The sequence below is a fragment of the Kogia breviceps genome, chromosome 19, assembly GCF_026419965.1.
Source record: "Kogia breviceps isolate mKogBre1 chromosome 19, mKogBre1 haplotype 1, whole genome shotgun sequence".
Lineage (NCBI taxonomy): Eukaryota > Metazoa > Chordata > Mammalia > Artiodactyla > Physeteridae > Kogia > Kogia breviceps.
This window is the reverse complement of record NC_081328.1, coordinates 13,498,445-13,525,568: the sequence shown is the minus strand read 5'-3', so window position 1 is coordinate 13,525,568 and position 27,124 is coordinate 13,498,445. Positions and strand designations below refer to the sequence as shown.

At 54.8% G+C, this 27,124-nt stretch overlaps 1 protein-coding gene across 5 annotated transcripts in view; it reads left to right on the top strand.

Moving 5' to 3' along the window:
- ABR (ABR activator of RhoGEF and GTPase) overlaps positions 1-27,124 on the top strand; it is a 176,725-nt gene that overhangs the window by 93,653 nt on the left and 55,948 nt on the right. For 4 of the 5 annotated variants that reach the window (XM_059049027.2, XM_067021647.1, XM_067021646.1 and 1 more), the window contains exons 3-6: positions 9,699-9,797; positions 16,974-17,159; positions 22,385-22,492; positions 25,283-25,343. In XM_059049027.2, the coding sequence (XP_058905010.1) occupies positions 9,699-9,797; positions 16,974-17,159; positions 22,385-22,492; positions 25,283-25,343 (454 nt within the window). Of the gene's footprint in view, positions 1-2,473; positions 3,004-9,698; positions 9,798-16,973; positions 17,160-22,384; positions 22,493-25,282; positions 25,344-27,124 lie in introns of those variants that run through there. The other variant, XM_059049029.2, reaches the window with a different exon arrangement.

The following is a 27,124-nucleotide window of genomic DNA, read 5'->3' as shown; positions in this document are numbered from 1 at the left end:
CCGAGGGCCCCTCCTGTTTCTTTGGGTGGGGGAAGGGACACCGTGCACGGGGCCCTTGGAATGTCAGGCCCTTCTCCCATTACACCTGCTTGTCCGACCGGAGGGGCCAGCCCATGCCGTGTACCCGGAGCCTGCAGGATGGGAGACAGACTGCTGGCACAGAGCCCCCGGCTGGCACGCTTGTGCCCTGGGGAATACCAGGCCTGGTTGTTCCCAAGCTTTGGGTGCAGCCTCACCCACCCAAACCAAATGAGGAATTGTGGCTGAGAGGGCCCTTCAGATCTACCCCGGCTATTTATAACCCAGCCAGGGCGGGGACAGGGAAGAACCAGGGACTGAGGGAGAGGGCGGGTGTGGGGTCGGTTGGACCTCTGGGGAACCCCCCTCAGCCCTGAGGCCCCAGAGAACCTACCCCAAATCCCTTGGTCTGCATTTCAGCTATGGTGACAGGGAGAAACCTTTTACTGGCGAGGACAGCTCTAATAGAATGGCAGGAGCCCCACCTAGAGCTCAGAACTTCCGCAGACTTTTTTGGGGAGCTGGGATAAGGAACCACGTCCATTCCTCTCCTTTTTGCCTCCTCGCTCTTCCTCAACCCTCCACCCAGCTTGGAGGCTCAGCCAAGGGCCCTGTTCTCAGCTGAGATGCCCAGTGGGAAGGAGAGGTGATGACCCCAGGTGGGCCTAGGATGGTACGCCGTTAACCCCCCCTTTGGAATGCATTTCCAGACGAGCTCCAAAGAGTTGGACTCTTCCCCCTGTGGCCATACAGTTGTCACCTGACGAGGGATGTGCCGTGTGCATAGGGAGGCTGGTGGTAGACACACAAGGCATTAATGGACAACTCAGACACTGTATCATTAAGAACCACACTGGCTGGTCTGACAGCTGTGTGCTGGGAGAGACACTTGTGAGCTAAAAGCATCAGGAAGATTTTGAGGAAATCCCTGACTAGAGACATGGTTTGGGGGCTGGTGGGAGATTGGGGGGATTGGCGTGAGTGGGGCTGGAGCTTCAGGGCTCATTACTCAGAATCCGGAGTTTTCACTTGATCTGTCTGGCTGGTGGCACCCTATGATACAGGTTTACAAAGATAAGTAGTGGGCTGATCATGTGTGAAGCTGAATTTGATTCCAAGATGCCAGGTCCAGTGATGAAATGGGACAGAGGTGATATTCAAGGAACGACCCCCCCCCACACACACACACACCTCCCAACCTTCCCTCAAAGAAACACAACCAACTGCAAGAAGGCAGCAACCTTGTCTATGGGCCTGATTCAGTGCACAGATGTGTTTCATTGAGACTGCATCATGTTTTGTTTTTCAAATATAATTGATCTGCCATCATTTTTAAATTGAGAGCTATCACCTAAAAATCCGGATTCCAGCTTCTCTTGAACAATCCAAGATGGGGCAACCTTGAGCCTGCACTGCCCCTGGCAGCCAGCAGCTGGAGCTGAGTGACAGTTTGTTCAGCTCACCTGGTCCCTACCTGGCTCATTTCACTAACTAATCTTACCTGCACCCTCTTGGGTGCTGGAGTTGGCAACCTTTGCCCTAGGTGTTGTGAAAGAGCTTTTCCCAGCTGCTGCCCTTAAACTCCACACCCATGAGAGTAGGTGGATTACATCTCTGGATGGGGCTAGGGGACCAGAGTGTGCACTTCACCCTCTGGATGGATTTAGCTTCTGTAACCATGGAAGAAGCCAGGGGAAGCATGCTGGGGGTGGGCAGGGCTGGCGTGCTCCCGGTCCTGGGTTAAGTGTACCCTCCCCTGTGGGGCTGGTTCTACTGGGCCCAGGCCCCTCTTGAGGGAAAAGAGCTCCGAGGAGGTGTGGTGTTGCTAATCAGCAGCATCTGTGAGTAGGAGGTATGGCACCTCCGGCTGCCCGAGGCGGCCCCTGCTGCAGCCCCTGGCTGGCACTTGTGCTTCTTTCGTGGCGAGGCAGGTCAGGCCTCCTTTGCACAAAGCCTTGTTCCCTCAGCCACGGTGGCGATGGAAAGAAACTATGGTTTCTCACCAGGGCTTGGCCTCCCTTCCTCAAAGGTGTCAGAGCCTGAGGCGGAAGTGAGAAGGGGCTTGTCGGCATCCCAAGGTGACACCGAGGTTGGCCCGGGTGCCCGCGAGGCTGTGCCGGCAGCTGCTCGTCCGCTCCGCCCCCGCCTGCCCGCGGGGCCGGTGAGGGGCTGTAAATAAAGCCTGTCTCTGGGAAGCGGACCTCCCCCTGCGCCCGGCCCGGCTGCGGCCTCGTCGCCCCTCCTCCGCGCTCCCGAAGCCTCCGCCAGCCGGCTGGCCCGGCGACCGCGGAGAGGGAACGGCTCCACCTCACCCGTCGAGTCGTGCATTTCCTGTGTCTTGAGAGCGAACGCGAACCTTCGCGTCCAGGAGGGCGGGATCTGTGGGGCCGGCGGCGGCGGCGGCGGCGGCGGCGAAGCGCCCGGCCGGGCTGGGAGCGGCGGCAGGGAGCGGGGCCCCGCCTGCCTGGAGAGCCGGCGCGCACGGCAGGAAGGGCCGCGGCGGCCGGCAGGGGCGCGCGGGCTCCGGTGACAGCCCTGGAATCGCGGCAGCGGCGGCGGAGCTCCCCGCGAGAGGCGGCCGGGGCCGCACGGACGCCCCGCTTCCCCTTTCTCCGGGAGGACCCGGAGCCGGCGGGCGGGAGAAGGCTCATAATGGAGCCTTTCATCGGCAGCCGGTGGCCGGGCGCCAGGACGGACTCCGGGGAGGCCCGCGTGCTGGTTTAGGCCTGCCCTGCACGCTCTTCCCGTCCCCGCCTGCCGGCCTCGCTCCCGGGTGCCGGCGGCCACGGCTGCCGCTGCCGCTGCCGCTGGGACCCTGCTTCCTGTTTGCCCTCCGCGGCTCCCGCTGCCATGGAAGAGGAAGAGGAGGCGATAGGCTTTTTGGACAAGGTCCTGGAGGATGAAGATGTGTTTCTCCTGGAGGAGTGCGAGCTGGGAACCCCGACCAGCCCCGGCTCAGGGTCCCCATTCTTGGTGGCTGTGAAGGTGGGAATGTGACACGCCCTGGATGCTTGTCGGGGGAGGGGGCAGGGTTCGCAGCTCTGACTGCTGAAGTCTGTGCGGCAGAAATGGCTGATTTGTGCACAAACCTTGTGGCCGAGTGGAAGCACCTCAGCCTGAGAGGGGCTGGCGCCTGCCTGCCAGGGGACGCGAGGGGCTGTGCTCTGGGCACAGCTGTTCCTGGGGGAGAGGCGCAGTGCCCGCCGCCTCCCCCTGGACCAGTTGTCCTCAGGGGGAGTGGCTGCTGGCTTTCCCCAGGCCAGTTGTGCAGAGGGCTTTCTCTGGCAGTGACATGAGTCCCCTGCTGGGCACACCAGTGGTGTCAGCCTGCTGCCCCAGAGGAGCTGGCCGACGTGAAACTAGGAGGCCGTAATTCCTTGTTTCCATGGCAGCAGTGGGATAAGTGCACTTGTGAAGTTCAGGCCAAGGGAGCCACTCTCTTCCAAGCAAGTGGAATCTGGTGAATCCGGGTAGGGCATGAGAGCATTTGGAGAGATCGAGAGCCAGAGGTCCCTGAACTTCGTTGAAGGGAGAGAATTGGATCAGCCGAAGAGGGGCGGTAACAGCTGGCTTGGAGACAGGAGCCAGGTGGCTAGGCACTTTACCCAAGGTGGGCATAGGCAGGAAGCATCTGCTGGACCCCAGCCCACCGACTCTGGGGATGTGCGCATTCTCGGCAGCAATGCCTCTGTTTAATCAGAGATGTTGCCTCGAAGGTAGAGCAGGAGGGGAGTGGTTGCCTCAATCCCCTTCTCTTCCCGCCCCCCCCCGCCCCCCACCACCCCAGGGGCCGGGATCCCACTTGAAAGTACACCAGTGCTGCCTAAGGCATGCGTCCTTCCTTTCTTTCACCTCTAACCTCAGTGTTTTGCTCACCTCCTCTCTGTTCTGTGGCTGGAAGGGAGGGCCGGTGAGAACGTTATGGCAGGGAGTTCACAGACTGCAAGCCAGGCTGCCCAACAGAGAGCGCCCGTCTTGTGGGGCCCGAGCCTGTCTGCCCTGGCAGCACTGCACCCCAGAGGGCATGGTGCACGGAGCATTGCTCGGGGCAGGAGGCTGTCGCTGAGCCTCTCTGGGCCTCTTTGTTCCTCCTGTAAGATGGGGATCACTGCCCTGCTCCACCCGTGCTACAGTGTGGGTCAGAGGAGGAGCTAATGGAGGTAAAAATAGACTGCAGACCCACGGGTAGATGTCTGATGTGTGGAAGGGGTGGAGCAGTCGCTGTAGGCCTGGGTGTGGGGCAGAGAGGAGCCGGAACGGGAGGCTGGCGGTGGCCGGCGCCCCATCCCTGGTTTTCTCATCTGGTGCTAGCTCGGCACGCTGGGGTATGTCACATTTCTCATTGGGCCCCCAAGGCCTTGCCCTTGGGGTCTGCCCAGCCGCCCCAGGACCAGGATGGGGAAAAGTCTGGTTATGAACCAAGAGCACCTGCTGGGAGCTTAGTAGTAGTGGTGTGTAGGGTGGGACTCTGTGGGTTCCTAATGGCCCTTCTCTGAGACACCCTCCCCAGCACAGATGGGGTTCCACTCATATGCTGCCTTATGGGTCCTCCCTTACTCTGGACCTCTAGTCTGGCTTATACCGGGCTAGCCCCCGTTTCACTCTGTTTGGAGCTCTAGACGTGTGCCTCTCTCCTCCAGGGCAGGGCCCTCTTGTTTTCATTGTGAGCGCTGCACGGTGTTTGGTGTGTGGCTGGTGTCCAGTGGATTGGTGGAATGAGTGAGGCTCCGTGGGGCCCACACAGGGCGTACCATGTCGCTGGCCTTACTCCATCTCAGAGGTGTTCTAAGGAGGAAGCACACGGATACCAAAGGGGCTTGGGTGCACATCACACCTAAAAATGCTGTTCCTCCCAGAGCCCTGTGAGCGCCAAGATGGAGTCTTCCCCTCTACCTCGCCGCCTCAGTGTTCCCAGACCTGTCTCCAGCACTGGGGGGAGGGCCCCTTTCCTGAGTGTTGGGGGATTCCAAGCCCCCTGTGGCAGCCTGAACACGTCTGGGATGCCCTTCTCCTCTACCAGGCTTGGCTATCTATAGAGGGAGAAGACAAATAGAAAGCTCATTGATTCATTCAACAAACACTGTCAGGTTGTGTTCTATTCAAAGCAGGCTGCCTGGGGGAGGAGACAGGTGAACAAGGCTTGGTCCTTTCTCAAAAAGAGTTCACAGTTCAGGGTAAGGGGCAAGTGCCCAGATAATAGGAATATAATGGGAAAGTAGGCAGGGCCATGAGAAGGGTTCTGATAAAAGGGTACTAAATTCAGAGGAGGAGGGACCACTTCTCGTTCAGTCAGGGCTGGACTGGGCGCATGTGTGTGCACGTGTGTGTGCACGTGCAAGTGTACATGTGTGAGGTCAGGGCTCCTGTCCTGGGCACACTCCTGCATGGTAGACTCTTCTTGGCGGCTGGTAGAAATCCAAGGCAGTTCTCTCTTTGCTATTACTTTACTTCAGGAGTACTTACCTTAAACAGTAGTCATGTTCCTGAGCACATGTCCAAATGCCAGTCCTATAAATCAGTCCTGTTTTCAGTGTAATTTCCGAGATGCTTCATCTTCCTGGGGGACAGATGTGAAGATGGCAGTGGTTTTCTCCAGAGCTGGAGCTGGAGCTTGCTATGTGTTTCAACCCACACTCCCCTTTGAGGAGTTAATGGTCTATAAACTTAATAATAATGTGAATACTGACAGCGGCATCACCTCCCCTCTGTAAAGTGTTGTGTACGTCCCCCAGATCTTTCGTATGATTCTATTTAAAGGTACCTAGGTCTGATAGGGGCCTTGCTCTATAAAGGCTGCTATTTAAAGGAACTCATTTGTCAGGAATTTAAAAATCCTTTTGTAATGCAGATTAACCCTTCAGGTTAATTCTGTGCCAATTTTTAATGGATTATCTGAACCACCTGTGTTTCTTTTTCACTTGTCCAGGTCTCCGCTCCCTCCATGTGCAGTGATGGCCATGCCTGTGTCCCCCACTTCGGTTTTTTTCCCGAAGTGTGGGCCACGTATGAGATGATTTGAGAGATGATTTTAGGTGGCACCCGGATATATATATTTTGCACTTTAATAGGCGTAAATTTTAATGCATCTTAGAAAAAAAATAGGGACTTCACTGGTGGTCCAGTGGTTAAGACTCCAGTCTTCCACTGCAGGGGGCACGGGTTCCATCCCTGGTCAGGGAGCTAAGATCCCACGCGCCGCGTGATGCAACCAAATATAAAAATAAAAAAATGACTTGCACATCTTTCCTGTGATTTCAAATATAATGCTTGGGATAAGGCTGTGCTTTTAAGAAGCCAGTTGTTGTAAAGAACAGTATTAAGTAAATAATAGTGCCGGTGGTATGTATGACAGAACTGCAAAGGTGTGGGATGTGCATAGCTGAACTCTGAACACTGCTCAACCCCATGGGACCTGCCTGCAGCTTCAGACAGCAGGGAGCCCAGGATATGGAGATCTACCCTTTAAGAGGGTCCCCCAGCAGTGCCTGCCCCCCCCCCCCCCACTCTCTGTTCTGCTGAGGAATTAGCTGAAAGAGACCTCCCTGATGCCTAGGGCTGGGGAGAGGAGAGAATGGCTGGATTACCTGCATGGACTCAACTCACGGAGGGGCCAGCTGTCCTGAGGCTGATACTTGGCATGGACATAGTGCCTAGACCCAGTGGCATCGGTTCTGACCAGACCCCCCCCACCCCCGGGGTGCTCCTTGCAAACTGGTGTGTCCCATGGACTGAGTTCTATTGTCTACGGAGCTGCTTGGCCTAAGGCTCTGAATTGCAAGTGGCCCTGCCTGTTCAGCCCACATTGTTGTCTTGGAGGAGATCAAGGCTCCTGGAGAGTCTTGACTTGGCCTGGAACCAAACCTTTGGAGACTTTATTTAGCTCCGACTGTAGAAGACCAGGCCAGGCCAGAGCCAGCTAAGCCTTACTTGCAGAGACTGTCCCTACCAGAGTGACTTGACCTCTTGGATTTGGGGCCTCAGGCTGACACTTTCAGCCCAGCAGATTATGTAAAATGCTGGGCATGAGCGAGCCCCCCGTGGCTGCTGGCATTTCGTAAGCTCCACTTGGGGAGGAAGTGGGGACAGTGTCACTCAGATGGCGGCTTCCTTGTGCTGCAGGACTGGCAAGCAGCGTGGCACAGGCTCTGGGCGCCCTGAACGCCAGAAAACTCCCCTCCCTCGGGATTCTGGGCGTGTGGGCGCCTCTGGAGGGCTCTTTGGGGGCAGAGACTGTTTCCTTCACTTGTCTTCCCAGTGCCGGGCACATGGTGGGGAATGAGTGAATGGATGTTGAGCCCCTGGTGTTTTATGGGATAAGCATAGCTCCAGGAGGATTGAGGAAACAATTGTGAATTTCCAGATAATTCCAAGCCAGGAACAGGTGCGGTCTGAGGAAAGTGAAGATGGATGAGGTTTTGGGTGGTAACTGACAACAGGCCACCTGTTGGTAAAATGCACAGAATTTAATTTCACATCCTTTCCCATCACCTCCACCCCCACGCCAGCCAAAATGTCAGGGTGAATGTGGCCCAGAGTGGGGACTCTTGGGGGTGACTACTTACTGCCTTTTGGGGGGTCCTCTCAAGGTTGGACTCTGAGGTTGGAGTCTCATGAGGAGCGGGTCCTGCTGCAATGGGCTATCGTGGGGCCTGACGCAAGGCTCTGTGCTCATGCCAGGGTGGGTGAAGGCTTGGTGGGGCTGTGAGTCACCGCATCTTTACCCTGGTCCTGGTCCAGCCAGCTCTACAGTTAAGCTCACATTGTGCCCCCAAGTGACTTCCTTGAGAGGGTGTTTGCCAGGCCCTCAGGCAAATCCCCAGTTGGCAGGGAACGGGAAGGGAATGGGGCACAGGAGGGGAGCGCTGGCCCCCAACGTGGAGGGCGAGTTCCCGTTTGTCAGGCTGGGGAAGCAGCAGGTCTGACCTCGACCTCCACTTCCACCTCCAGGGCTGCGAGCCCTGCTCCAAGTTCCGGTCTCATTCTTTGGAGGGGGTGCTGCCTGCCTGCAATACCCACAGCTCTGGGCAGCTGACATTTTCCACTCTCTGTGCCTCAGAGGGATCATGATAACACCTCCGAGACTGTGGGATTCCAGTGAGTTAATCCACGGAAAGTGCTTAGAACAGTGCCTGTACTTGTGAAGCCATCAATAAATAACCATTGTCTCTCCCTAAAGCTTAGCATCCATACTGGTCTCCTAATGCTGCCGAAAACAAATTACCACACATTTAGTGGCTTAAAACAACACAGGTTTATTCTCTTACAAGTCTCAAGGGTCTGAGCAGGGCTGCATTCCTTCTGGAAGCTCTAGGGAAGAGAACCTGTTTCCTTGCCTTTTCCAGCTTCTGGAGGCCCCCTGCACTCCTTGGCGCATGGCCCCATCCTTTGTCTTCAAAGCCAGCAGTGTGGCATCTTTCAGTCTTGCACTCAATCTCTCCCCAGCCCCTTCCGCCTCTCCCTCTCCTTCTGTGGGCTCATAGCCTTTTCTCTTACCTGCCTCTCACAAGGACCCTGGTGATTACATAGGCTCCACCTGATAATTTCCAGGATAATCTCCCCACCTAAAAATTCTTAACTTAATCACATCTGCAAAGTCCCTTTTGCCGCATAAGGTGACCTAGTCACAGGTTTTGTGGATTAGGAGGTGGACATCTTTGGCAGGACCTTGTTCTTCTATCACAGGATGAGATTACGTTTCAGAGACTGGGAGAGGCAGCCTACGGCACAAATTGCTAACTGGTTTGCTGATGGAAGGTCAAGGGTTAAGTCCTTCACCCGGGGAAAGGGCTGTGAGAACATGCTGGGGTGGCCATGCAGCAGGGGGAAAGCAGCTCTCCTTCGGACTTAGGAGATTTCTGGTAGCTTCAGAAACTCTCCCAGCTTTTGCTAAGGGTGTGCATTTGATGCCCAGAGAGGGATCTGTTTGAGATTCCAGTTAAGCATCTGAAGCTTGAAAAAAAGGACCAGGAGAGTGAGGAAATCATCAGAGCAGTGGTTGAGACCAGAATTTGGTGTTCGAGGACCTGCAGGGGCATCTCAGCTCTGCCACTTTCTGGCTGTGTGATTCTGGGCTAGTCCCCTCCCTCTTTTTTTTTTTTTTTTTTGGTACGCGGGCCTCTCACTGTTGTGGCCTCTCCCGTTGCAGAGCACAGGCTCCGGACGCGCAGGCTCAGCGGCCATGGCTCACGGGCCCATGTGGGATCTTCCCAGACCAGGGCATGAACCCGCATCCCCTGCACCAGCAGGCGGATTCTCAACCACTGCGCCACCAGGGAAGCCCCGCCTCCCTCTTTTAAGTCTTATTTGTTTGTTTCCATTCGTATAATGGAAAAATATAGTACCTCCCTCCGGGAGGTATTTGAGAGGGATGAAGCTAAATGAGAGAGTGGAAAGGACTTACAAGGCTTAATAAATGGCAGGTGCCCACATGTTAGGGGCATCACGTGGTGCTGGGCTTTAGGGTGTCCGGAGGAGCGTGATGCAGGTGCTTCAAAGACCCTGTAGAATCACCGGGCAGGTAACAAGATAGGGCACGCGTCAGGTGCTGCGGCGGTGCCACAGATTCTGACACGAGATCCCCTGCAAAAGTGTTAAAGAAGAGGAAAAAGGCAAGAAAACAGGCTGCTCAGGATTTTGGTCTCCTTTCTCATGAGCTGTTGGCTTTTGATCTGCTTTTACAGGTGGAAGCAGGGAAAGGCCTGGAGATGAGGAAGCTGGTTCTCTCGGGGTTCCTGGCCAGTGAAGAGATCTATATTAACCAGCTGGAAGCTCTGTTGCTGGTGAGTATATACTCTGGGGTCTTTGTGCTCTAAAACTGCTTTTGGAGTTGGAGAGGGTGGGGGACCTGGACCAGTCCTTCCCAGGGGCGGGGTCTGTGGTCCTACTCTGCCTATGGCTTGGCAGCCAAGGTCACTGAAAAGGCCTCTCCGTGGTTCTCCATTACCTGCCCTGGGAAAGGTAGAAGAAGAAGCACCGCCTGGTTGGGGGTGGCACACACTCCATCATCCCTGACTATAGTGCAGGCATTACTAATGGATCACAGTTCTCTGTCCAGGTGGGGTCTTAGCCTCCAACTCCAGCTGGTACTCTGGGCGATCTCAACCAGTCAGTCACGTTGAGACCTCTTTGTCATCCCTAGTCCCGTTGCTTCCTTCTCCCTGGAGTAGTTAACCATTCGCACCATCCTGAGGCCCTCTGGCAGGAAATGTGAGTTGAAGGGCTGTCTGGGTCGTTCTGAGAAGCTCTGAGGCATTAGACAGGCTGCCGCCCTCTGTGAATGTGCCTGAGTTTCCTCTCCAAGACGGAGGCGTTGTTGTGAGAATCAGACTGAGCGGGGAATAATACAATGTTTTCAAAAGGTAAAAGTAACCACACAGATATGAGATGTTTTTGCCTCTGAAGAAAATGCATATTAGATGCGTCTGGATACTTATTATGCAGAGTGATTGTGGCATGTAAAGTTCTCTTCCCTGGGTGTTTCGCAGTCTGAGACATATCAGCTGATATCAGAAAAAGGAGGGATAAGAAAAGTAGATGTAAATCAGTAGAAAGTCATTCTTACAAGAATCGTAAGTTATGCATTTATGTACTTGCTGCGTGCGATATGAGGCATTGTCACCCGGTGTCCCAGGGGACTTGGCATTTATTACCCCAGGAGTAACTATTGAGATGTGTAGCTGCTTTGTAACACACTGGGATGGGTTGATGGGCATCTCACTGGGAGTTTGTTGGTCTACACAGTCATTTTTTTCAAGGGAGGAACAGTTTGGCAGGTCCATAAGGACTCCGGTCTGGGGCCAGAACTAGGGCAAGACTTGACGCTGCCATTAATAGTAGACTTATTGCCCTGTCTTTCAAACTGTGCAACTTAACCATCAATGGGTAGTATAATCAGTGTAGTGGGGTGAACCAGCATTTTAAAACAAATGAGGAAGAAAATGTCGGCATGCGTCCCATGTAGTAAGAATAAGTACAATTTCATGCAACTTTTGGCTTGTGTGGATATGTGGATATGTGTATGTATGTACTGGGCCACATGCTTTCTTACAATCATTGTCGGTTTTAAAAACCACTGGTGGGGGCTTCCCTGGTGGCGCAGTGGTTGAGAATCCGCCTGCCGATGCAGGAGACACGGGTTCGTGCCCTGGTCCGGGAGGATCCCACATGCCGCGGAGCGGCTGAGCCAGTGAGCCATGGCCGCTGGGCCTGCGCGTCCGGAGCCTGTGCTCCGCAACGGGAGAGGCCACAACAGTGAGAGGCCCGCATACCAAAAAAAAAAAAAAAAAAAAAAAAAAAAAAAAACCCACTGGTGGGACTCTCCTGGCGGTCTGGCGGCCAAGACTTCGCACTTCCAATGCAAGGAACAAGGGTTCAATCCCTGGTTGGGGAACTATGAGCCCACGTGCTGCGCGACGCATCCAATAAATAAATAATAATTAAAAAAAAAAAATACGGCTTTGGGCAAGCCATGGGTAACCTTCTTGATGAGATTCCTCATCTGAAGTCCTGCGGGGATGGGGGTAGGGTGGCAAGAAGGAGAGCTGGGCGTGGGAGGTGGAGGAAGCTGGGGAAGACAGGTTTTCTTCTCTGAACGCCTTCGTCCGATCACCCCAAAGAGCAAAGGGCTTCGCTCCTGGGTAGCTGGGAAGGGCCCCCAGCTCCAGGAGAGAGAGGGAGGGCTTGATTCCTCACCTCTGAGGCTTAGCATCTGAGACTGTGGCCATGGAGGGTCCTGCCCCCTCTCTTCCGGAGGGGCCTCCAGGTGCAGACCAGGCCTTCAGATGAGTTTCCTCATCTGAAGATGGAAACAATGCCATTACCTTCTCTCTCTCTTACATGGGGTTGAGAAAATCAGGTGATCCTTTTGGGGACCTAGTACAGTGCCAGGTACTTAGACACTGAAATATTATCCGAAGGAAGGAGGACAGACAGATGAAATACATCTTATAAACGGAACCGCTGTGCCCAGACAAAGGGGCAACTGTAGTTGTCATTACTTAAAAGATGCACATTTGAAAGAAGTTCAAGGGAACCAGACTGCCTGGCTTTGAACCCCTGCTCAACTGCTTACTAGCTGTAGACCTTCAGCAGATGGATTAATGAACCTTTGTGCCTCATTTTGTCCACCAGCACACTGGGTATGTTAATATTAGTACTCTCTTCATAGAGTTGCTGTGAGGGTTAAGTGAGTTTGCAGGGGAAGCTCTTAGAGCCTGAGTGTGAGCGGATTCTATTATTTTCTCCTGTTCTGGGAAAGAGCGCAGGTTAGAGGCTGTTTGTTTCCATCAACCCACCAGTTCCCTGGAGGAAGGGGAGGTACGTGTTCCCATCAGAAGCGTGCCCCTCTTAGATTCCAGCTCAGTTCTCATCTGTCACTGGGCCTAATTTGAGTTCCATTTGTCTGGGTAAAGATAACAGATTTAGGGGCCAAGACACTCCCTGCCTGCCTGCCTGCCTTTCTAACAGCTCATGCTCTCAAGGCAAAAACTGTGAAGCTGAGGCTCCCAATCCTGGAGTGTGACCCAGGGTAGGTCCCTCCTCTTCCCCCCAGCTTGTTCATCCTGGCTTGGTTCTTTCTGGATCAGAGGCAAAGAGCTAGGGAGGTGCGAGCCAGGAGGCCTGGTCTGCACCTGGAGGCCCCTCCGGAAGAGAGGGGGCAGGACCCTCCACGGCCACAGTCTCAGATGCTAAGCCTCAGAGGTGAGGAATCAAGCCCTCCTCTCTCTCCTGGAGCTGGGGGCCCTTCCCAGCTACCCAGGAGCGAAGCCCTTTGCTCTTTGGGGTGATCGGACAAAGGCGTTCAGAGAAGAAAACCCGTCTTCCCCAGCTTTCCTCCACCTCCCACGCCCAGCTCTCCTTGCCACCCTACCCCCATTCCTGCAGCTCTTCTCCTGAGTGTTTGCTCTCAGTTTCACACTTCCTGATACGCAAACAGCTGGGCGTGTGTAGCCTGGACTGTGGACACACAGACGCAGACAGGGAGGCCACACAGGAGGCTCTGTTGCCGCCGCCTGGGTTGCTGGCTGGGCAAGGTTTGGTAACCTTCCAGAACCCTCCAGGTTCCTGATGGGCTCAGATGACAAGGGAAGAGGGTCTGGGAGCTGGGGCTGAGGTGGGGAGTGGAGGAAGGGGGCAGACCAAATGCACGTAATTCTGCAAGTCTCCACAGGCTGCAAGTGAGCTGGTGCGGCCTCTGGCCTGTCTTTGCCTTCAGCACCTTCCAGCCCTGGGTCGCACCTGGCCCTCCTCTCTTCAACTGTCCTTCTGGAGTTTGCTTTGCTCCTTATCTGTAAGATAGGTTCAGGAAGCTCCCCCGACCCCTCCACCCCCGCCCCCTGCCTGTGGTGATAGTTAACAGAGGTGCAGGTGGCAGCCTCCAGGCCTCTTGGGATAGGAGGTAGAGGAAGTGGGCCGATTTCTTTCCCTGGTTTCGAAAGTCAAAAGGCACCTTGCTGGGGGACAGAAGAGACAAATGACAGTGTGAAGTCATGAAAGGAGTTCGAACCTGAACCCACCTGGCCCACCTTCCTCAGGAGCACTTCCTGGGACGCCCAGAGCCAGAGTTCACTCTCATAAAATGGGGAACTGGCTCCCCGTCCTCTGCTGCAGGATTCTGGGAAGAGGGAGGGGTAGCTGGTGTGCTCTGTCAGGAGAGCAGGGCTGCCTGTGCCTTTCTGCTGCCCTCCCCGCCCGAGGCCTATTTTCAGGGCTTCACCAGATAAAAATAACTGCCTCCAAGGGTCTCAGGCCAGCTAGGGGCACGCACCCAGCACTTTCCCTTCCCCCAAAGGCCCCCAGCCTTGTCCTGAGATCCAACGGCCTGATGCCCCAGGCACAGTCCCTGTCCATGTGACCTGCCCCTGGTGAGCACCCGCGCTTCCCCTTTTGCAGACAGAGTGGGACTTTAGGAGGAAGCAGAGCAGTTGTGTCTTGTCCCTGCATAGGCCTGGGTGCTTCCCCAGCAGCTTCTGAGAAATCCTGACCCCCCCCCCCCCACTTCTCCCCCAGGACTGTTCTCTCCTATTTCCTTTATTCCCCCCGGGTGGGGATTGCACCCCGGCTGGGACAGGGACTCCGCGGTGACTTGGACCCTCCTCTGGACCTGGGTAGATAGAGGTAAAAAGGATAAACTCTGACTGATCCCAAGGGCCAGCTCTGTATCCTTCACGGAATATTGGGAGCCATGAGCTCAACGTCTCTGCCCACCTGGGGTGGGGAAAACATTCCTCCTTTCTCCTGGCTCCAGTTCCCTCTGTGTCCCTGCCTGGCGTGCTTCCCCAGGCCCCAGCCCTCCACGTACTCTGATATTTCCTCTGAAGCCCTTTCCCATCACCTCCTCTGTGAATCCCTCTCTGAGCCGTGCCAGTTGGTTGGTATTTACAGTCCAAGTTGAGTAACAAGTGTATCTTGCTTTGTCCACGAAAATGTTTCACTTGTGTTGGTCCAGTTTACCCAAATAGATTATAACGTTGTCCAGAGCAAGGAACATGAGTCATAAAAATAATCTCCTAGAGGGAAAATTGGACCCCGTCACTCCCCTGTTTCAATCCCTCCAGGGAAAGCCAGGTCATTACATGGGCTTAAAAGCCGCATTCCTTCCCCCTGTGTGACCTGGCCTCTCCTCACCCCTCCAGCCCTCCTTTAGGGCCCTGCTCGCCAACTCCCTTGCTCGCAGCACACAGGCTCGCTGGCTTGCTTCTAGCTCCTCTCTCTCCCCAAAGCTGTTCCCACCTTGGGACCAGGCGTTGAGGAGCTCTGCCTGAAATACTGTCCCCTTTGCCCCCGTGCTTCCATTTCAGGTCAGTGTCTCCTTCTTGTCCTTCAGCAGGACATCCCCTTCTTATTTCCTTCATTGCACTTACGTGTGATTCTGTGTTTGATTGTTTCCTTGTGTTTTGTTTGTATCCCCTACTAGATGGGAGGCTCCATGGGGGCAGTGATTAGTGAATCACTGAATACCCCCTACACCCCCTGGTCTGGCCTCACATGGGCACTTGGTCCATTATTTGTGCGGTAAATAGTAATAACAGTAGCAGCTAACATTTATTGATTGCCCTCTCTGTGCCAGACACATACTCAATATTTTAGATAAATTATGGCTTTTGATCTTCCCATCAGTGTTCTTGAGAAGTTAATATTACCCCGGTTTCACAAATAAGGCTGCTGAGGCCCAGAGATGCCAAGTGACTTGCCCACAGCTATTAAGCAGAATTGGGACTCTGGCCCACACTGCCTGGCCTGCACCAGGTCGAACCCCAGCCTGCTTTCCTAGCAAAGGGCTGGACATTAAGGCCTCATTGGTTCCAGCACTGAGAGGGTCAGAGGAGGACTTCTGCTTTCTCCTGACTTCATCATCATGTCTGGATTTGTTAGAGCTGGGAGGACAGGGGAGCCAGAAGTCAGAACATTGTCTGGGTTTTTAAGTAGATGGGACTTCCCCTTGTGGACAGACAGATGGGAGGATAGAGTGAAGCCTGGCTGGACCTCCAGCTGCTGTGGCTGGCTCGAGCTGGGGGTCTTCTCTCAGGGTGAGCCAGCGATAACTTCGGCCTCCCTCAGTGGAGGTGTTCCCTGCAGTCCAGCATTGAGTCACCCATTCTCTGCTAGAATGCTTGCCTTGTCGAAAGCTCGCTACCTAATCCTGTGAGATAGTGGGGGGGCGGCTCTAGTGAGCCCGTACCTGTGCCTGCCACTTCTCCTTTCTGCCCCCTGGGTCTCCAGAGTGACCCAGACGAAGTCAAATGCCTCTTTCCACACAGCCCTTTATCTTCACAGTAGATGAAGAACACCAACCATGGCTGACTCAGGCTTCTCTCTCTCTCAAGTAAACGTACCCCCACCCCGCACCTCCCCATCCCCATGCCTTCTCTGTGGGGCTGGTTCCCAGACCCGCTCCCCTGAAGGGCCTTTGGTGTGCAGTCTGGGCATCTTTGGGGGCTTTAGGGCTGAAGGAAGGTCAACCATGGAGGAGCTCTTTATCCTTCGGTATCAGTTACTGTTTGTTTCCATGATGAATTTTAATAGGTTTTCTTCCTGATTATAAAATTAATGTTTACTCACTGGAGGTGATTTAGAAAATAACAGAAATCACACTGAAGAAAATGTATCCATGCCTCATTTTCCCTTAATGTTGGGCTTTAAGGTGATGAGTTCAGCTCCCAGCAGGTGCTGGGGATGGTCCTGAGCTTCCGCCTGTCACCTCACCCTCTCCACCAGCAGGCCTTGGAGCATCTTGGTGTAGACAAGCAGAGATGACAGATAGGGATAGTGCATGTCATCTTGCATGTCAACCTCGGCATTAAGAAAGAGTCTGAGGCTACGACAGGGCTCAGTGAGAAAGATCATTGTGATCGCTTAGCAGTGTCTGCCCTGGGTGCAGGAGGTAGCACGGTTGGCATGCATGCCACCTGCTCTCTCTATACTCAGTGATGGGAACTTAAGATATCAGGACAGCTGAGATTGGTTTGGGTCCCTTAGAAACTCTATTCCCCAAGTGCTAGAATCATGTTCTGTTTCTTGGAAGGAAATACCTAAGGGGTTGAGTTCCCAGTTAACCCTTCTTCCCACTGAAGCATGACAAGGGAGTTTATGACCTCAGAGCATGAGGCCATTGTGGAAGAAAGCTATGGACCCTGTTAAACCATCAAGCAAACCCAGTACAGGCTGAGAACCAGAGGTCCCTCAGGGGACACGGGGTGGGAGAGATGTGTCCTGGCCCCACCCCTCAGACCTGGTCGGACTGCTGGACCAGGCTTCCTCTTCTTACAGTAATGGGTGGCTTGTTGGGGCCTGTGACAGCAGCTGCTCCATTCAAACCACGCTTCAGGTGCCCCGGCCTCAGTGGCCTTATCTGGGCAGAACTCGAGCAGCAGGAGGGCTTAACCTGGGCCCTGGGCCCGCTGACCCTCCGGTTTATTTGCCTCTCGCCTCTGCTCTTTCTTCCTCTTCTCTCCCAGCCCATGAAACCCCTGAAGGCCACTGCCACCACCTCCCAGCCCGTGCTCACCATCCAACAGATCGAGACCATCTTCTACAAGATCCAGGACATTTACGAGATCCACAAGGAGTTCTATGACAACCTCTGCCCCAAGGTGCAGCAGTGGGACAGCCAGGTCACCATGGGCCACCTCTTCCAGAAGCTGGTGAGTCTCCCGTTGATGGAGGGCCCTTACCGGGGGGCCTCAGTGGAGTTGCCGGTGTTGAGAGAGGACTGGTCAGCCCCAGACCTCCTGGCCTCCTTGAAGGCCTGGGTCATTTCTGAGTCCTGGAGGAAAGCCTGGGCTTCTGCCTTATGGGGAACCTGGGCCTGGTGCCCCGACTCCCGGCCTCCCCCAGTGAAGCCCTAGACTGCTTCTAGGGCTGCTAGAGACAGGCCACGTGGGTGGGTGCCCTTGGCAGGGCACTGTTTCTCTCACCTGCGGCCTCCAGAGCTGGACCGAAGGCTCCCCTGCTGGACTGCAGGGCCCTGGCAAGTGCCAGGTGGACGGGCAAGGACTGCTCACCTGAGACTTCAGACGCTCGCCTCACTTCCGCGCTGCCTCTGAAGTGAAGAGTCGGGAGGGAGACCATGTCAGCTAACCATCCTCTCCTGAGGACCCTGGAGCAGGAAGCACTAAGAGCCCAGCCCACCCGCATGGCAGGGCAGGGAGAAGGAGAGAGGAGGTGGAAGTAGCGTGCGGCCTTGGTTGGGAACGACTCGCAGAGACACCCTCTCCTCTAGCTCAGTGCCCGTCTCTGGCCACATCCCCTGAGGACCCCCAGTCGCACCCACAGGGCCCCCCACCCGGCTCTCCGCCACGTAACTTCTGCCAGTCCAGCAGGCAGGATGGAGCTCAGGAGTCGGCGGCCCTGTCCTCTGGGTGTGAGTGGTGGCGGGGGCAGGGAGCAGTGCTTCTCCTTTTCCTCCCCTGCGGTGGTGGGACCCGTTGAATGGACAGGGCTCTGCTTTTCTTACATGGAGAAGACTCTTGCTTGGATGCTCCTAGGCCACAAGCTCAGCATGCTCAAAACTGAACTCATTGGCTCTGAAGTTCTTTTGCTCTTTTCCCTGCCTCTGTCTCAGTGGGTGCGGCCATGTCCCACCCGCCGTCCATCCATGACTACCGGGGGCTCATCCTTGGCACCTCCCCTCCCCCACCCCCTTCCACCTCCCTGCATCCCATGGAGTCCACTTCTTTAAAGCTCACGGCCACCTGCTTCTCTCCAGCCCTCTGGCGCCCTCACCTGGACCACTGCTGTGGCCTCATGAGTGGCTTCTGCCCCAGACCTGCCTCCCAGGCAGCCTCTGGCCTCTACCTAAAAGCAGGAGAGCGTTTTCTAAACTCCTTGACCGGACCTCAAGTCCCCCCTGCTCAGGGATTTGGATAAAGGCCAGGCTCCGAGGAGTGGCTTATGAGACACTCTGCTGCTGGCCTCAGTCCACCCCTGACCTCTGGCTGCCGCCGCCCCACCCTCTGCGCCTCCGACGCTGAACCTTCTGGGCTCAGTTCACACTGCAAGCACGCTTGACCTGTCTGTACTTGCGCTGTAGCCTGAAATGTCCTTCTCTGTCTTGTCTGGTTTCTTTGGTCAGTTTCCAATTTAGAAATGACCTCCGTGGAGAATCCTTCCACAGCCTCTGAAATGCAGCCCCTATGCTTACCCACTCTGTGAACACTAAACTGCCTGACTCCCCAGAACCGTAAGCTCCAGGAGGACAGACTGTATTTTCTTCAATTTGGACACGCAGAACCAGCCCAGTGGTCAATACATGAGTGAGTGAGTGAGTGAGTGAATGAATGGGTATTCGAATGAGTGCACCGTGTCCTTGACCCCTGGGACCAGGGAGAAGTTGGAAAGGCATTGAGGAGACATCACAGGACCTGAGGTCTGTGTCCTGAGGGACGGCAGTGTTACAGAGATGAGCACAGCTTCTAGAGCCAGGTCGCAGCTGGGTTTGAATCCGGGTTCTGCCACAGGTTAAACTTGTGACACTGGGTAACTTACGCAACTTCTCCTGACTCAGCTTCCTCATCTGTAAAAACAAGGATCATAATAGTATTTACTTTATTGGATTGTTGTGAGGACTGAGTGAGTTAATACCTGAAAAGTTCTTGGAACAGGACTTGGAATATAGTAAATCAGTAAATACTCAGTAGTTAGCCATTATCATTACTGTTATTACTATTATTACTGCTATTATTATTATTATCATTAGGAAGAAGCGCCCCTGAAAGGCGTTGTTGCCAGGGAGCTCCACACTTGTGGTTCTGGCAGCCCCAGAGGGCTGGCCCCAGTTCAGGGATGATGGACACCCAGTCATCACTGCCCGCCTGGTCCAGGGGCCTGAGCTGATTGGCTTGCTGGGCAGCCTCTCCTCAGCCCTCAGGATGGCAGAAGAGAGCAAACGCCGGGGGAGGGGGCGGCGGGGGGTGGTAGGAGTGAGTAGCCTGGAGCACAGTGGAAAGGCTGTCCCAGTTTATCTTTGTCACTTGGACCCTGCCGTCACCAGGCTTCCCCATTCTGGCCTGAGCTTCACTGGCCTGGCTATGAATTTGCTACCCTCCTCTTCCCTCCCCCTGCATCATGAACTGATGTCTGAAGCCCCTGGGGCTACGGGCTTGGGAGAAGGCCGGGCAGGCCAGGCATCTGGAGACAGTTTATTTTCAGCTGGTCTCCGGGTATTTGATTATCCATTACTGAGAGAAGGGAATTAGCATCTCTGTTGTTTGTTTTATGGGATCACCCCAGTGCCAAGCTGCTGTTTCCAAGCAACCTCCACTTCCCAGTTAATGGACCTGGCCGGCCAGGCCTTAGGGTGCTCCATGGAGATGGCAGTGGCTGGGATGGCCGGTGACCCCTGCCCACAGGCCTTCTGCCCAGGTGGCTCCTGCTTCTGGCTCACCTCCAGCTACTCCCTTCTGTAGTGGGATAGGAGGGTGGCGTTCCACCCTGAGCACCTTCTGTGGGAAGGGGGGACAAGGAATGTGCATACTTAGAAGAATAGAAATGATACTTTGGTTTAGGAAGTGACTGGCTAGCACATCCCCTGTAGCTCGGGACACCAGTGGGCCAGGACTCCCTCTGGAAGAGGAAACGAACTCCATCCCTTCCCGCCCCTCCCCATCTGGGATTTTCCTTTCTGAAAAGTCTGGCCCATCTGGGGCTGAGACCTGCACGGCTCTGGCCCTGGCTTCTTCACAAGCATCCCAGTCCTCACTTTCTCCTCCTGGCTTTCCTGCGCCCCACCTGCCAGCTTCCTCGAGTTCTGTCTCTGTGCTGGGTGGCTCCAGGTCCCCCACCCACCTCTTTGGATCCTTGAGGAGCAGGGATTCTGCAGGAAGCAGAGTCCGTCCGGGGCAGGGCTCAGGGGCAGCCCACTTCCCCCCTCGTACCTTGGTGGGTAGAAGCCTTGCAGCAGCTGAACGTCCTTGCTACTTCATTGAAAAAAATTTTAACCAGAAAATCTAGAGAATAATGAAGCAAACAATGGTGCAGTCACCTCCCACAATGAACAGATGTTAAGCTCTGACGATATATGGAAAGACTTTTCAATCAAGAAAATAAAGCATTACAGATGAGGATGAAGTCTCTCTCTCTCTCCCTTTCCTCTTGCCCTTCCTCTCAACCTAGAAGCCGCTACTGACATGAATTTGGTGTGTAGCCTTCTAGGCTGCAGTTCGTGTTTTTGCTATGCATATATATCTTTTTATGACATTGCAGGTACTTTTAAAGTGTATGTAAGTGTGTCTATATGTATCATATATTTTGCAATTCAATCAGCATTTGCTTTGAAACTTGTCAGTGTTGCTACACAAAGATCTAGTTCATCCATTTTAACTGCACTGTGTGTATGGGTTCCTCTACACATTGTGCGTGTATGGGTAGTTCATCCATTTTAACTGCACTGTGTGTATGGGTTCCTCTACACATTGTGCGTGTATGGGTTCCTCTTGTGAGCATTTTGTTTCCAGTCTTTTCACAAAAGAAAGAGTGAGGCGGGTAAATACCCTTGTTCACATTTCCTTGTGCACACACATATGCAAGTTTCTCTAGAGCAGTGCTTTGCAGTAGAAATACAGTGCGAGCCACGTATATAACTTAAATTTTTCTAGTAGTCACATTGAGTAAAAATAAACAGGTGAAATTAATGTTAAGAATATATTTTATTTAGCCCAATAGAGTCAAAATATTATCATTTCAACATGTAATCAAGATTAAGAAATTAATGAGATAATTTACATTCTCTTTCTCATACTAAGCCTTTGAAACCCAGTGTGTATTTTATACTCAGCACATCTCAGTTTGGACTAGGCACATTTTAGGCGCTCAATATCCATGTGTAGCAAGTTGCTCGGGTAAGGGACAGCATAGCCCTGGGGTCTGTTTGTAGAAGAGGATTTGCTAAGTAGTAGGCTAAGCTGTGCACGTTTTCAACTTTATTAGTTATTGACAAATTACTCTCCAAATAATTATACTAATTTACACCCCCCGCAAGCAGTCTGGAAAAGTTCCTATTTTCCTACATTCTTTCCAACCCTGAATATCATTAGACTTTTAAATTTTGACCAGGTTGATGGGTATGAAGTAGTATCTCGTTGTGTTTTCATTAGAATTTCCACCCTTTGCTCTGGTAAGAGGAAATGTACACGCAGAGCACAGAGAAGGCTTTCCATAAAATATGTGCGGAATTGAATTAACGAGCCTTGGTTTCCCCTTTTGCAGAAAGGGCTGATGGCATCTGTTCTGCCTCCCCAAGGAGGCCACGAGGCTCTGTGTGGTCCGAAGCTGTGGAAAGCTTTGTGTTAGGTTCAAAGTGACATGCAAATGTGTAGAGAGGAAGGACCTCTGGCTCCTTGAAGGCTGAGGAGGTGGGGACAGGGACCTCGAGGGAGGCCGAGGGAAGTGGGGACTGTGCCTTTAAGTGCAGCTCCCCACACTGAGCATGGGGAGTGGGACGCTGAGCGGACCACATGTGGCCACCCCTCTCCCTGTCTCCCGCTGCCTTAGCTAATTCCGGGATATGAAAGATGCGTGAGGCATTAAGGGGCTTCAAACCGTGGGAGACTTTGATGATGCTAAATAAAGCCAAATGCTGCAATGAACTGAATTTTGGCATGCCGACAAAGGCCGTGCCCTGCTCCCCCCAACCCCCAATACCCCCTTGTTAACCTTATTGGCTGAGCCAGTTTCCATGGAAACTACCAAGTTAAAAGGGATACTGTAGTATGTTCATCCTGCCTTTTCCTTCTGCTCCCAGCTAGCCACTTGGACTGAGTTAGAGGTTCTGAGTGCTAAGGGAGCTGCAGGTGCTCTGATTATGCTTTCATCCATTCATTAATCCTCTCTCCCCATCCCTCTCCTGCCCTTCTCTCTCTTCTCCCTGCAGGCCAGCCAGCTTGGCGTGTACAAAGCGTTTGTGGATAACTATAAAGTCGCTCTGGAGACAGCTGAGAAGTGCAGCCAGTCCAACAACCAATTCCAGAAGATCTCCGAGGTGGGCAGCTCCCCGCACAGCCACCCCTACGACTTGGGGGTTTGGGGGGCCGCTCAGAGCCTTCTAGCCTTAGGGCCTCTCCTCCCCGGCTTGCCAGTGGGGAAAATGGCTCCCCTGATGAGTAACACTTAGCCTGGTTTGCTTTCTTGCACTTGACATTTTCCCTCTTAACATAAGAATATCGCTTTGTGTATGATTTTGTTATTCTGTTTTAGGTTATTCTGCATTAGAACAGGGAAAGCAAAAAAGAAAATTAAAAAGGCAGCATTCTCCCACACTGTGGTGACCTTGAGCAAGTCACTTCCCTTCTCTTGGGCTTAGTTCCTCTGCTGGAGAATGAGGTGCCTGGATTGATCAGCTCATCCCAAGCTTTCTTGACAAGAACCACCAGGGGCACTGTTTAAAATGCAGATCTTCAGGCACCTTCCCTGGAGCTTCAATTCAGAAGGTTTGGGGTGGGGCCCAAGTGTCTGTATTTTTAACAAACTTCCCCAGGTGATTTTTATAATCGGGAAGATTTGAGAGAGTCTGGACTAGGTGATGGTTTAAGATCCTTGCAGTCCCATAGAGAGCGGACAAAGGCCACGTGGATAAGAAGCCCTAGACCTTCTGGCTGGGAATATGCCTGTCCCTGCGGCTGCAGCCCAGCCTTCCCACCACCCTCCTCCGCAGGGCAGAGATGTGGCATTGTCTGCCGCCGACACTTCTATCCAGGAAGTGGCTCTTAGGATTCCTCAGGAGCACAGCCCAGGTCACCCCTTGAGCCAAAAAGATCTCAGGAATACCCCCCATCCCCCACCAGGCCACTGGCTTTACAATCACAACACCCAGCTCCAAGCTTGGGGCGGGAGAACCTCTGGTTCCAAGGAAAGGGAGCTCCTTCTGCAGTTTTGCAAGTCCTGCCTTATAGGCCCCTCTGAATCCTTTGCTTTTTCTCTCAGCTCCGATGCTGGAAAAGTTGGTGAGGTGCAGGATAGTTTTCGAGAAACTACTGGGGTTATAAGGGTTATACCCAAGTTTGGAATCAGCTGGGAGGCGGTACAAGAGTAGGGCAGATGGAGATGAAAGTGTCAGCTTGATTACTAGTCAAAGCCGGATTGGAAGAACGTGGGCATGGATCTGTAGCCACACTGGATTTGCTAACACTTCCCTTCCACGTTCAAACACATCTATTGGGGGCAGAGAGAGGAGGGCTGAGCTCTGTTTCTTCTCCCAAACCCAGGGGTCAGGCGAGTCACCCTCTGCCTGGCAGGACGGAGTGGAGTGAGGGGTGGGAAGGTCCCTCTAAGTGGAGCAGTGAGGCTGGAGAAAGGGTGTTCCTCTCACGGCTCCCCGCCCTCCCTGGGAACAGACTGAGTTTCCCATCTGTGTTCAGAGTGACCCTCCTGCCAAGGCTGCCCGGGTCATGTGTGGTCCAGAGAGTGGTCGGGGGGTTCTCCTCTTAGCCTGGGCTGACTGCCTGTTCTCTGTGGTTGGCAGAAACCCCTGCCCTCTTCCCCAAGCCCCTCTCATAGCCAGCTGGCCCCAAGGGCGGAGCGAGGCCCGTGGCCTGCTGCCAGTGGCTTCTCACCCTGACTCATGCGCAGACGCCATCCCTTCCCACTGGTGCTGCCACTTAATTACTGCAATTAGGCCCTCCTCCTCTGCAGCAGAGCGATTTCATACCTCTAGGCTGCACTGGAAGGGGACATGGAGAAAAATTCCCTAAATCTGGGAGTCCAGACACAGCCTTGAGAAGCTGAGTAACCTCCCTTTTCCCCAGCCCCACACCCCAGGCTCAGTCCCTGGGGGTTTTCTCTGTCTAGAAACAGCTTGAGGCAGGAGTAGGACGTGTGGAGCTCCCACTGCCTGGGCATTTCCTCCCAGACAGAGCAGGCAACATCACCGGGTACCTGACCTTGGCCTCACCTCGTCCCCGCCTTCCTGCTAACACGTCCCCCGGGAAACCTCCCCCCACCCCCTCCTCCAGCCATGCACTCAGTCTTCCAAGTGGGGATTGCATTACAGCTCCAATTACAGGCCACATTGGTCCAGTGGCAAGGGCTGGAGCTGGAACCTCTGACTCTAAATGCAGGTGAAAGAGGTTAGGATCAGATAAGCCATCCCTGGGGTCTGTTTCCGGCACTCACTCCCCGTCACTCTGCGCGGGATCCAGGAGGGGTGTTGCCTCTTCCTTCCTTGAAGTTTCCTCTCTGACGCCCAGCCCAGACATGGGGGGTGGGGAGTGCAGGTGGGGCCGGTGGCTGGGTGAGTCCCTTTCAGTATGGGTAAGGTACAGCTCAGACTGCCCTGCACCTCCCCGCTTCCCCCTGTGCAGGTGCGTGGGACCCTTCGCTCCTTACCTCAAGAGCTCATGCCCAAGGACCAGCTGGTGCGCTGGTGCTTGTCCACCAAAAGCCTGTTGGCCCTGGGCTGACGTGTACAGACCTCCAAGTAGTGGCCGCTGCGGCGGGGTGGAGGAGGGTGTGGGCCCCTGGAAGGCCCTCTGAGCTGCTGGGGAGGGGCTTCAGGGGACCAGTCTGAGGAGCACCATGATAGCAGTCCTTTCTGGTCCCTGGAAGCCCTCCTCTTGCCTGTGTCTGCAGCTGGACCCCCGAGGCTCCAGGAGATGATGGGCGTGGCCCAGGGACTCGGGAAGCAGAGGGAGGCCTGCACCTGTTAGTCTTTTGTCTCTCTTCTCCTATTTACGCCCCGGGGCTTCAGAGCCCTGCTTCCTGCCAGTGCTCACGATGGGGGATGGGGAGGCTCTGGGGACAGGTCAGGTAGTGATTCCTCTCCTCTGTTTGGCAGGAACTGAAAGTGAAAGGTCCCAAGGACTCCAAGGACAGCCACACGTCAGTCACTATGGAAGGTACTTCGGGGAATGGCTTGGATAACAGTCACCTTCCTTTGTCTGGCTTTGTGGACTACGGTGCCCCGCTTGTGTGTGTGCGTGTGCGCGCGTGCACGTGCGTGTGCGTGTGTGTGTGTGTGTGTGTGCGTGCATGCGAGGAATCCAGCCTCTGTCCCCAGGCAGCTGGCCAGCTACAAACGTGCTCCTCGCTAGGATGCCAGCAGGAGGCTCACTCCCCTCCTCCTCCTCCCCCCTCCACGCACGCAGCCCTCCCCTCCCCTCCCCTCCCCCTTGCTAGAGGAGCACTCAGAAGCGGCTGCTTGATTCTGGAGGCTGTGCAGCAGCAGCCGGGAAGGTGGCTGAGTGGCCGGGCCGCTGATGGGAGCTGGGGAGCTGGGAGCGATGGCCGCCCGCTCCTGCCGCGGGGACGGAGGCTGCCATGGAAATTCTCCTCATCATTCGCTTCTGCTGTAACTGCACCTATGGTAACCCAGGCCCCCCTCTCCCGAGCGGTGGTGTGTCTTCCCACCTCTGGGGGCTGGCTGGAGTGGGCTGCAATGTGGCCCTCAAGGTTTGGAGGGCAGCAGGGCAGGGAGGGGGGGACAAGTGGCTGGACCTATGTTAACCCCGTGCCGGCCAGCTTCCAGCCTGGAGTTGAAGTCTGGGGGCCACTCGGGGCAGGGTGGCTTGGAAATGGGAGGAGCAGGCTAGAAGGGTCCAGGCACCCCCGAGGATCTGTGGGGAGTTAGTGGCTCAGCTTGAGAGGCTGGGGGCAACTTCCTGGAGAGGCTGTTAGGGAGAGAAAGTGACAAGGCTGGGCCTGCAGGGGTGGCCACCCTGGGGCTGGAGAGGGGTCAGCAGGGGCCAATCGGAGAGCGACAGATGGTCTGGATGGCAGTGCCTTGCTGCAGGAGGGCGCCAGCCCCGGCTGGAGGGAGAAGTTGGGAGTCTCTTTGTTTCGTTAGAGGCCAGGGTATTGTGTGCTCGGAGCGCACACCCTGCCTTCGCGCTCTCGTCTCTGAATGGCAGGGGAGAATGTGGATGTGGTTGGGAGCAGGAAGGAATTGGGTTGCTCCCAGGGGGTTCGTTTCTAGCCACTGGAGACCCTTGAGCTGAGGTCTTGGCCGTGAATGCTGGTGGGAGAGGGGGGCGTGGCCGGCTGCTGCTTTGTGAAGGTCACACACCCACCATACAATAGGGGGGACGGACAGAGCATCATCTTTGCAGCTCCCTCAGGGAGGGGGTCCTGGGACAGGTGTGTGCAGTCAGCCAGGCTCTTCTTGCTCAGAGGAGGCTGGCACAGATCTAGGCAAGGAAGTGTCCGGAAGCTGGTGGGCCCCGCCTCCCGAGGCCAGAGGTACCTTAAGGATGAGCCAGGCTGCCTTTGGCAGGGGCGTAAGGGTCAAGTGTTGCTCCAGGCCAGCTGCTCTGGGCTCCTGTGGCAGGCAGCTGGTTTCAGGACCGTCTTCTCTCCCACCAGGCGTTTTGTCTCGGCACCCCTCTCAGTCACTTTGCTCTCATATCTCCGTGGTAACCCGGAGCTCCTTGTCGAAGGCTGAACAGAGGGGGGTGGCAGCATGCTGGAGGAGTGACGCCGAGGTTTCTCGGGCTCTTCCCAGGGGCCGCTGTGCACGATCAGCTGTCCCCTCACCGTCTCGGGCTGTCCTGCGTTGAAGACTGCTCGTGATGGAGATAGCCCCTGAGGTCACCCCTCTCCAGCTGTCCTGCTGGGACAGCTGGAGTCACAGGCAGAAGCTGACCTGGGTCCACACCCCTCGGCTCAGATTCTGACAGGCTTG